We start from the raw sequence: 10,657 nt of genomic DNA, 5'->3' as shown, positions 1-10,657 counted from the left end.
TTAATTGATGAATTGATCAAGTTTTTAATCAATTAAAAAAAAACGTGCAAAGGCTATATTATCTGATTATCAAACTCGCCCCATTCATGATTAATTTGACAGTGTTTAAATGTTTTATGTTTAAAACCAGGTTTATCTGTTAAAAAAGGTCTGATAGCTCGTGCGTTGTTATTGTGATAATGAGCAGAAATGTGTCAGCTGTTACCATTGGATACCGAACACGGAAAGTATATTCATATTAATATTTGGTCATCTTTGTAGATTTAGACGATCTTTGCAGGTTTCCAGCTGTCTGCGGTTTGATTTTCCACCCAAATCAGTTGGTGGATCGTTTTTTAAAGACTGCAACCAAGCATTTATTTATTTATTTATATATATATCTGAGCAAAGTCTCTATCATTCAGCAAAGCCAAAACATCAAGTTTAACAAGAGGAAGGGCAACAAAAAGCACAATAATAATCATGATAATAATAATAACCCATGCAAACAAATGACCAAAGAAAACACCTTTAAGAAACTGATACTCTGCTTTTTTTTATTTATTTGTTTATTTAGTCATTTATTATTATTATTATCAGTTAGTAGTAGTATTTTTTACTAGAATTGGTATTATTATTGTTGTTGTTAATACGATCATTGTAAATATTTTAAAAAATGTTGAGCTACTTGGGGGATGAATAAAGTATTTTTCTATTCTATGCAGAGCTTTATCTCAGTGAAATCAAAGATTGGGCAACATTTAAGTTACCGGAAAGCCAAACCTGTGTGTGCGTGCGTGCGTGCGCGTGTGTGTAATAACAGGAACTCCTCCCGGTGAGCAGGAACAATGTGACGTCAGTTGGCCTAGAGCTGAGGGTGTGTGTCAGAATATAATATTTTTAGGTATATGTGTGTGTGTGTGTGTGTGTGTGTGTGTGTGTGTGTGTGTGCGTGCGTGCGTGCGCGTGCATGTGTGTGTGTGTTTACACAGACGGGAATACTGCGCCAGAGGAAGTGCGCCCGCTCTCCGTCTGCGCGTCCCGACTTCCTGCTCTGAGGCAGCAGAGAGAAAAGCTGCGGATCCGCTTTCAGACAGCGGGCCAGCAGCAGCATGGAGCCCACTCTGCTCTAACACATTCTGCTTTAACACAGCACACACTCCCTTTAACAGACAGACTCATCACGCACGGACAGAGGGACGCACAGCAGCGGCCATCCACATCTGGTAGGTGCCGCGTTTTCTCTTAACTTCCATGTCTGTGCGCCGCGGACCGACCGGAGCGGAGTTTGTACTCTCAGTGTGTTTGATGAAACTTTACGATGCTCAGACACACCGTGTCAGCACGAGAGCTGCACGAGCTGCATGAGAGCTGCGCCGACACCGTGAAAGCTGCGCGTAAAAGGTGTTAAAGCTGCGCGTAAAAGGTGTTAAAGCTGCGCGTAAAAGGTGTTAAAGCTGCGCGTCAAACTCCCGCTTTGGCTCCACTTTTTAAGGTTTACAGCTGAAGGGAAAATAGGATCTAAAGAGGTTTTGGGGGAAATAATCCGCCGTGGCTCCTTTAAAAGTCTGGCAGCAGAGTTTCTGGTTGGTCTGGACCTGGCTCGTGCGTTTCCGGACTGAAGCTGGCAGCAGAAACATCTTGAAAATGAGTCACCGGTGCAAAAACAAAGAAGCATTTGAGTTTCCCCGGTCCCTCTCCACACATACTCTGACATCTTTCCAAAAACAAGAGGTAACCAAACCAGGAGGAAACGGACGGAATTATGTGTGTCTGTTTCTGCTGAGCTGAAACCTGGAAACCTGGAAACCTGGAAACCTGCTGCCTCTGTCCTCTCAGATCAAACTGACATCAGGACTGTGAGCTTTAAAGAGAAACTCTGCATCTGTTGGTGTTAACAACAGTTTGTGATACGAATACAGAAACATGGACAATGCGTTTGTGTTCCCGGTGACAGGAAGTCCTGGAGAGCCTCACCGGGAAGGACGCCCCTGAAGCTGAATGACAGGAAGTCCATCAGACATCACTGCAGTTCCTCCATCACCTCACACAGGAAACAGGAAGTGACACGCGGCCTTATTGTTCACACTTTCCCCTTTTTCTGCCAAAACTCAAATAGATTCAGGTGCTGCACTTTAGATTGAACCAACAGTTCAATCTAAATCTAAATCTAAAATCTGACCCTTTTCTTTATTGAACAACATGTTGGCATGAAGGCAGATCTGTAGCTCCAAGTTAAGATGTTCTTACTTTCTCTTTGACTTTGTTTTACAAACATGTTGAGCCCAAAAACACCAGCAGCATTCGGACAGAGCAGTTCTAAGAACGCCGTTCTGAGGACCGCGGTCTCTAGTTCCCAAACACCGCGGTCCCTAGTTAGGGTAACTCTAACCCTAACCCTAGAGTTACCCTAACTCTTAGAGAGCCCGACAGTCCACATGGAACATTAGAGGGACCGATCCCGACTCCCTGGGGCCATGAAATGAGAAGTTAGCTGTGGGTTAGTTGGTGCTGGGTCAGCTCAGCTCAGCTGGTGCTGATTAGCATATTTATAGATTTATAGATGGAAATAAGGAGTAAACGTAAGTAAGTTGAAAGTCCTGGAGTTTTTAGGAACAGAGATGAGTCTTAAGATGATTAATAACTGCTGGAACGTGGACTTGTGCACATCAGAAACAGTGAATATTAAAGCTGCATTCATCAGTGTTTGTTCTAATATCGTTCTAATGTCACAGAGATGATTAACGCCCTGATTCTCCTGATCCTCTGCAGGCCGCCATCATGGAGAGCTCCATCACGCTCTGGCAGTTCCTGCTCCAGCTGCTGCTCGACCAAAGCCACAAACACCTCATCTGCTGGACGTCCAGCGACGGCGAGTTCAAGCTGCTGAAGTCCGAGGAGGTGGCCAAGCTGTGGGGGCTGCGCAAGAACAAGACCAACATGAACTACGACAAGCTGAGCCGGGCGCTGCGCTACTACTACGACAAGGTCAGGACCACGAGAACGCCATCAGCATCTCTGGGTCGGCTTTGAAATGAGACGCACTTTTTTTCTCCGCAGAACATCATTAGGAAGGTGATCGGCCAAAAGTTCGTCTACAAGTTTGTGTCGTTCCCCGAGATCCTGAAGATGGACCCTGCGGCCGTGGAGGCGGGTCGGAGCGGCGAGGAGAACGGCGAGGAGGCCGGCGGGCTGACCTCAGATCCTGAGGACGAGGACGGGGCTGAGAGGAACCGGTACCTCCACTCCGGCCTGTACTCCTCCTTCACCATCAGCTCCCTGAAGCACTCCTTAGAACAGAACCGGCCAATCAAAACCGAGACCGGACCCGATCGCTACGACGACACGTCCTCAGTGATCCGATTTGTAGCCAACTGTGGCCCCGCCCCCCTCCCATCGACCCCGCCCCCTGAGACCTCCCCTCTGCAAAGCCCCGCCCACCTACAGGTGAGGGGGCGGAGCCAGAGCACGGATTCTGAGGATGTGGAGCCCAATGCCCAACCTCTGAACCTGTCGTCCAATCAGAGGGAGAGGTCACGGTGCACGGCAACGCCGGAGAGGAGGGGCCTGGCCAGCTACGCTGCTCTGAAGGGCCGAAAACCCAAAAGCTTGGAAATCTGCGCCTCCTCGCTCCTCCTGACAGGAAGTGACCTCGTTTCCATCGCCCTCAACAGCCCCGCCCTGCCCTCCGGGTCCCTGACCCCCGCCTTCCTCACTGCACAGGTACGACACATCAACCCCCATAAAGGTGAGTTAGTATGCGAGTTTGAGTAAGGAGAAGTTCCCGGATGCATACTAGATTCTCCTAAATGTGGGGTATGCATCATGAGGTTACTACTCATACTCAAACTACCCAAGATGCAACGTGACGTGACGTTGCCGATCGTCATTTCCTGTCAAAACGGCAGTTTCAAGCTAGCTACAACGAGGGTAGGTTCACTTCCTGTTTTCAAAACAAAAGCACCAGTTGTATGGTAATGGCTTTCCCTATGATAAAAGGCAACGGGTATTTTATTTTGTGAAAATAACAGGAAGTGCGTTAGCTCACTGCGGCTAGCTTTAGTAGCGCCGAATTCGTGGGAACAAAATTGTAAACAGCCGGTATTTTGTCAGGTTTTCAACACGTTGGGGATCTAAACGACTACTTTCTCGCCTGAAAATGTTTCAAATGTTGCTAAAGTTTACAGAGTTTAGAGCTTAAGGGAAATCAGCTTGGAGACAACTTCCTGCCGTTCAGAGGCATTCTTGTGTTTGTTAGCTGCGAGTAGCAGAGAGCTGATGATTGTCATGCAGCACCTGGATGTATGCTAACCTGGATGTATGCTAACCTGGATGTATGCTAACCATGACTGGTTCAGTCAGCACATTTAAAGCATCAGTTCCGTCACTAATCCGCCCAAACGAAGGGAAGCTCTTAAAGTCTTCCTCCAGCTCTGCGGAGGGAAAGAAAACCAGTTTGGTTTGATATTAAAGATGAACGCAGATGGACAGATGTTGGATATGAGTGTTTGGATGCTTTCTCTGCTCACTGAATGTTTCTCTCGTGTTTTATCCCTTCAGACTCCGTCAGGTCTGCTGCTCACTCCCAGTCCTCTGCTCTCCAGCATCCATTTCTGGTCCAGCCTGAGTCCGGTGGGACCCCTAAGCCCCGCCCAGCTGCAAAGCCCCGCCCAGCTGCAGAGCCACGCCCCCCTCTTCCAGGTAACCCTTATTTATTGGTGTGGCCCTGAATGAGAGGATCCTCATTGGCTCTTACCTGGTTCAGCTCACTCAGAACAGGACCTGACCCCCCATGGCTGATACCTGGTGGGTCCTGGCTGTGTCTCTGTTTCATTTAGTTGGGTCATCCAAGCACTGAAAACGTTTTTTAATGCTTTTACTGACTTTTGAAAGAATGATTTTTGTTTAAATATATTCATCATTAATCTTTTTTATACATTTGAATGAAATAATTTATGCTAATTCAAAGATGGTAAAATTAAAGGCTCAAATACTCAGAATCACTGGCATTAAAATGAGAAAAACAGTCCGTATCAGCTAAACTCTTATTTTAAACATCAGTATTAAACTTTCACAGTCGTGCATCTCTAAGTTAATTCTTCGGTTTCCAGGTATATTTAAGACTTAAAACCCCAGTGAGGCGTGACCTCTGACCTCAGGGCTCCCGTCCTGTGCAGGTCCGCTCTGAGTTGTTGATGTTTAACCACATGGAGTTTAACCTCCAACACATCTCACCCACGGGCTGTAAATAAATCTACAGTCGGAGGGACTCTGCACACAAAGCTTCTGCTGACTAATCCTGCTCATAATAAAGTACGATTCACACAGGAAACATCTAATGACTTTACATCCTGTGGATGTGAATTATAATCCTTAACTGTTTCAGTCCAAAAAGAGTCTAAAAGAGGCGAATTACCCATCATCTATGCTGCAGTCGCTACTCTGACCTAAATTAGTTTCACCTAAAACCTGCCGTAGAACCTTTATTAAAGTCAACCTTAATGGATATTTCTTATTTGTCTAAAGATTGTTTTGTATCTCAGCTCCTTTAAGCATCAGAATGAAAGAAAACCAGCCGACCTGCTTCATTCCTTCATTCCTGAGCCTCCAACCCATCAGACTGAATCAGAATGTAGCTCCAACCCCACAAACCCCACAAACCCCTCCAGTTTCCAGCTCTCTGCGGTCGCTTCTGCGTGCGAGATGTTTGTGCACGTGTGATTCACAGTGTGCACGTGTGATTCACCGCGTGCCAGCGTTTCAGAATAAGCTGCAGATGTTTCCGCTCAAGTGTGGACCAGAAAAGGGGGCAACTTCCTGTCGGCTCGGGGGCAAACGGGAGGGTAGGTTGGTCAGGAGTCAGAAACACACAAACCTGAATAAACTGCCCCAGAAAAGGAAGATTTAACATAGAATCCACTTTCATTTATCTTTCTGTGTTAGAGCAAAAGCAAACATTACGGAGCTGATACCAGTAACCTGGTTACTAACCCAGTAACCAGGTTACTAACCCTGTAACCTGGTTACTGACCCCGTAACCTGGTTACTAACCCTGTAACCAGGTTACTAACCCCGTAACCAGGTTACTAACCCTGTAACCTGGTTACTAACCCTGTAACCAGGTTACTGACCCAGTAATCAGGTTACTAACCCAGTAAGTAACCAGGTTACTGACCCAGTAACGAGGTTACTAACCCTGTAACCTGGTTACTAACCCAGTAACCAGGTTACTGACCCAGTAATCAGGTTACTAACCCAGTAACCTGGTTACTAACCCTGTAACCTGGTTACTAACCCTGTAACCAGGTTACTGACCCAGTAATCTGGTTACTAACCCCGTAACCAGGTTACTAACCCCGTAACCTGGTTACTGACCCAGTAACCAGGTTACTAACCCTGTAAGTAACCAGGTTACTGACCCAGTAACGAGGTTACTAACCCTGTAACCTGGTTACTAACCCAGTAACCTGATTACTAACCCTGTAACCTGGTTACTGACCCAGTAACCTGATTACTAACCCTGTAAGTAACCAGGTTACTGACCCCGTAACCAGGTTACTAACCCCGTAACCTGGTTACTGACCCAGTAACGAGGTTACTAACCCTGTAACCTGGTTACTAACCCAGTAACCAGGTTACTGACCCAGTAATCAGGTTACTGACCCAGTAACCTGGTTACTAACCCTGTAACCTGGTTACTGACCCAGTAACCTGGTTACTGACCAGCTGTGTGAGCAGCTTCTGTTCTCAGCTCTTCAGCCTCTTTGTGTTGTTGTTCCTTCCTTCTGATAAACCTAATTTCTGTTTTATTACTATAACTGAAAACTGCTTTTCTCACTATAAATTAATGAAAAACACATTTTATGGTCAATGTAAAGCTGTAAATCTTCCCAATAATGATGCAGTGGGTCCGTTTCAGTGACATCTAGTGGCAGACTGCAACAAACTAAATACCACCTTCAAAACCTTCAAAACCACAAAACAGTGTTTGGTTTATTCCTTTGAGGTTACCATAGCAACATGGCGGTGCCTCATGGATACAAACTGCTCTGAAACCTTGTAAATTAAATCTAATTTATGCCTTAAAATGCCCCTTTCTGTAGGATTTTCACGTCCGTCTTGACTGAAACTAATGATTCTTAAATTAAATGAAAATTTAAAAAAGTAAGTATTTTATCAATCCCAAAAGGACCTTATATATTATCTATATACATATATGTCTGTTAGTCCCCAGCCTTCCTTAACCCACTCAGACACATGAAAACATATTCAACATAGTGGACTCGGTGGTTTGATACCAATTAGATGATATTAGACATTTTGCTTGATTTCAAGTTGAAAACATATTTCTTCTCTGACACTAAACTGAGATTTAAGGGCAGGAAACAAGTCAAACTGGTTTGAACAAACCACACGGGGGGAAGCTGTTATTCTGAACTCTGAGTTAATGAAAATAACTTTAAGGATCTGTCTTTGAAGCATTCATTTAATCCCATCTGTATCCCTGCAGTTCCCCACCCTGCTGAACGGACACATTCCTGGACCTTTACCCAGTGTGGACGCCTCTCCTCTGCTGCTCTCCTCCAGCTCCCAGAAGTCTTGATGCCGGCCTGAGACGGGAGAGCAAACCGGACCTAAGGCGGCCGGACTGAAGGACCAAAGAAATAATGTTGTTAAATGAGAAACCAGGCAGGACTGGGACTCTGTGAGACAACGCTCCACAGAAAGAGTCGGAGTGGATATTATGATGTTTACTTCAGGGTATTTTTGAATGTCTTTTAAAACAAAGAAATGGACTGACGGTCAGACCTCATCACGCCGTTCATCTCATCCCTCTGGGTGTCACCATCCATGCTACATGCTTTAGCTGCCAGGCTAATCTCAGCACCTCGTCAGGATTCATCAGATAAAAACTGAGCACTGAACAAGTGTATTTTACATTTTGAAAACTCCTCTTAACCAAGTAAGACCACACACAACAAATGGATATGTGTGAATTGGCGTAAAATATTTTCCTAAATGTGTATTTGTAGTGCTAGCATACAGTTGGTAACTGCAGCACAGAAATCGGCTCATGCTACCTGCTAATATTAGCACTGACGTACAGCATTGTTACCATGGAGACACTTCTGGACAGAACCTGAATCTGGTCGTTTCCCGCTACTTCTAGTCTTTAAGCTAAGCTAACTGGCTAGTTGCTCTTGTTTAATTTTTATTAATTAAATATGAAAGTTGTATTTTCTCAGCAATAAAGTGAATCAGCCGAATACAAATGATAAGTTATAAAATCTAAAATAATGCACTTATTTTAGATTTTATAACATATTAGGCTGATGATTCCGTCTTCTTTGTCTCTTTCAGTGGAACAAATGTAAAAATGTGCAGTTATGGATGTTTGGGGTCACAGGATTGTGCTTTATTTGAACTCTTCGAACTCTCCATGAAATGGAACCTTTACCAGCTAACCACAGTGCTGAGTCGTGACTTTTTCCTGCTTTATTTCCTGGATGTTTTGTTAATTCACTTCTAAGCCACTTGTGCCTTCTATAATGTAACATTCTGTACATGTTTTAAAGGCTTTAATACACATTCCTGGTCCAAACTGTACAAAAAGGTGTTGTTGTAAAATGGCTCCTGGTTATTTTTCTTGGAAAATCAATGTAAGTATATTCTCAACAATTTTCATGGTTTCTGCACTTTTTTTAAATAAATTTGATGTTTTCTTTGTATCTTGTGCAAAGACTTTTTTAAAATCCTAAATTCAAAGAATGAGAGCGACTCGGTCACTTTATGAAACAGATTAAATTTACTTTTGATGGTTATGAGAAATAAATAGTTCCAGTAAAAAGAGTCACACACCAACTGTAGCTCAGTGTTTCAGAGGTCACAACACAGCAGGCCTTCCATGCATCAGGCACGCACACGCACACGGATCCACACGCACACGCACACGCACATGGACACGCACACAGATCCACACGCACACGGATCCACACGCACACGCACACAGATCCACACGCACACGCACACGGATCCACACGCACATGGACACGCACACGCACATGGACACGCACACAGATCCACACGCACACGGATCCACACGCACACGCACACAGATCCACACGCACACGCACACGGATCCACACGCACATGGACACGCACACGCACATGGACACGCACACAGATCCACACGCACACGGATCCACACGCACACGCACACAGATCCACACGCACATGGACACGCACACAGATCCACACGCACACGGATCCACACGCACACGCACACAGATCCACACGCACACGCACACAGATCCACACGCACATGGACACGCACACGGATCCACACGCACATGGACACGCACACGGATCCACGCACGTTCACATAAAATGATCTCATTCACACATTTGAAAAAGCACAGTTTTACAACGATAAATATTAAGCGGTTTAAGAAATCTCCTGTTGTGCACGTTACTGCTGTTCATGTACAAAAAGTCCTATTAGCAGAAACACCGTTTGCAGCTTACAGTGAAATAATCCTTTCGTTTGAGGAATGTATAAAATTCAGTGAATCAGGTAAACATGCAGACTCAGTAAATGGTGCTCAGGGGGGCATGTAGCACAGGATATCATTAATATAATGACTTCTCCTGTTTACAGTACGTTACATTTTTATTTATGTGTTAGCTTCATTCAGTCACTTTAGGAGCTTGATGGAAAAATAATTCTTTCCCCTACAGAAAAGATGAGCATCTTTACGGGATTATTTCACTATCAGCTGCAATCTGTGTTAAATGTGAATGTTATTCTATTAATGGTTTCAGATATTAGCTTCACTGGTGCTTCCAACACTCTTATAGCCTCTAATCAGTAAGTTGAAAAAGACAAATCTTTTACATCCCAACAGACAAAACAAGAAAACCTCCCTCAGATCCTCTGAAAACTTACATTTTCCCGTTTAACACTCAATGCACTCCTGGTGTTTGTTTAAAACAAACTCATGCAGAAATGGGTTTCTACCTTCTATATATGTTGAATTTAGCTTCAAAATAGTCCTTTAAAGTTGTGCTCTTTCCTTAATGGCTGCTGTACAGAGAGTTATAAAGAAGATTGATCCCACTCTGCTGTTTGTCCCACTCATAAGAAGGACCTGAAACTTTCTGCTGTGCTTCAACTAACACAGAAAAACATTATTAACTTAAATTAGTTTGAACCAACTGCTCACAAATGACATAATACTAAAGTCTGAACATCTGGTTAGCTTGCTAAAGCTTAGCTTAGCTTAGCTAGGCAGGTTAGTTATGGGACTACTTCTACGCTAAGAAATAGCCTAGCATTGGCTCTTGCTAACATCTGCAAATTCTTCTTGCCGTGCTTCCATAATTAAACTAAGAAAAATGTCTTTATTAGGAAGCTATAAATATATTATTGGGCTACTTTTATCACTGTTATATACAGAGCAGTGCTGTTTGTCACAGGGTTGGGGTTCTTTTGTTCGTGCTAAGCTTAGAAAACAGGCTGCAGCTAGCATAGTTAGCATCAAGATTTAGGAGTGGTATCAATTTTCTCCAAAAGGAAACTCTCTTTCTTAAACAATCTCAAAGCAATGAAACAGCTTTTCTCACCAAACTGAACGCAGTGGGCACCAGTAAACACCAGTAAATACCAGTAAACACCAGT

General features: G+C 44.2%; 1 protein-coding gene across 2 annotated transcripts; it reads left to right on the top strand.

Annotated features, from left to right (window-relative positions):
* Positions 1-901: 901 nt before the first annotated feature.
* Positions 902-8,708, top strand: elk3 (ETS transcription factor ELK3). 2 transcript variants are annotated; one of them, XM_075471251.1, is made up of 5 exons: positions 902-1,205; positions 1,937-2,967; positions 3,040-3,702; positions 4,540-4,680; positions 7,490-8,708. In XM_075471251.1, the coding sequence occupies exons 2-5, from the start codon at positions 2,761-2,763 to the stop codon at positions 7,580-7,582; spliced, it is 1,104 nt and encodes a 367-aa protein (XP_075327366.1). In that variant the 5' UTR covers positions 902-1,205; positions 1,937-2,760; the 3' UTR covers positions 7,583-8,708. The 2 variants fall into 2 exon arrangements, with proteins under 2 accessions (XP_075327366.1, XP_075327365.1); XM_075471250.1 differs by having other exon boundaries at positions 904-1,205; positions 2,752-2,967.
* Positions 8,709-10,657: the final 1,949 nt, after the last annotated feature.

This window comes from Odontesthes bonariensis, chromosome 8 (assembly GCF_027942865.1).
Source record: "Odontesthes bonariensis isolate fOdoBon6 chromosome 8, fOdoBon6.hap1, whole genome shotgun sequence".
NCBI classification, from domain to species: Eukaryota; Metazoa; Chordata; class Actinopteri; order Atheriniformes; family Atherinopsidae; genus Odontesthes; species Odontesthes bonariensis.
This window is presented reverse-complemented; position numbering and strand designations above follow the sequence as displayed.

Bases quoted from the DNA above. Each gene is read 5' to 3' on its own strand.
- elk3 (XM_075471251.1), top strand. From the start codon at position 2,761: ATGGAGAGCTCCATCACGCTCTGGCAGTTCCTGCTCCAGCTGCTGCTC. The intron at 3,703-4,539 runs GTACGACACATC...TTATCCCTTCAG, and splicing joins CCGCCTTCCTCACTGCACAG to ACTCCGTCAGGTCTGCTGCT. The intron at 4,681-7,489 runs GTAACCCTTATT...GTATCCCTGCAG, and splicing joins GCCACGCCCCCCTCTTCCAG to TTCCCCACCCTGCTGAACGG.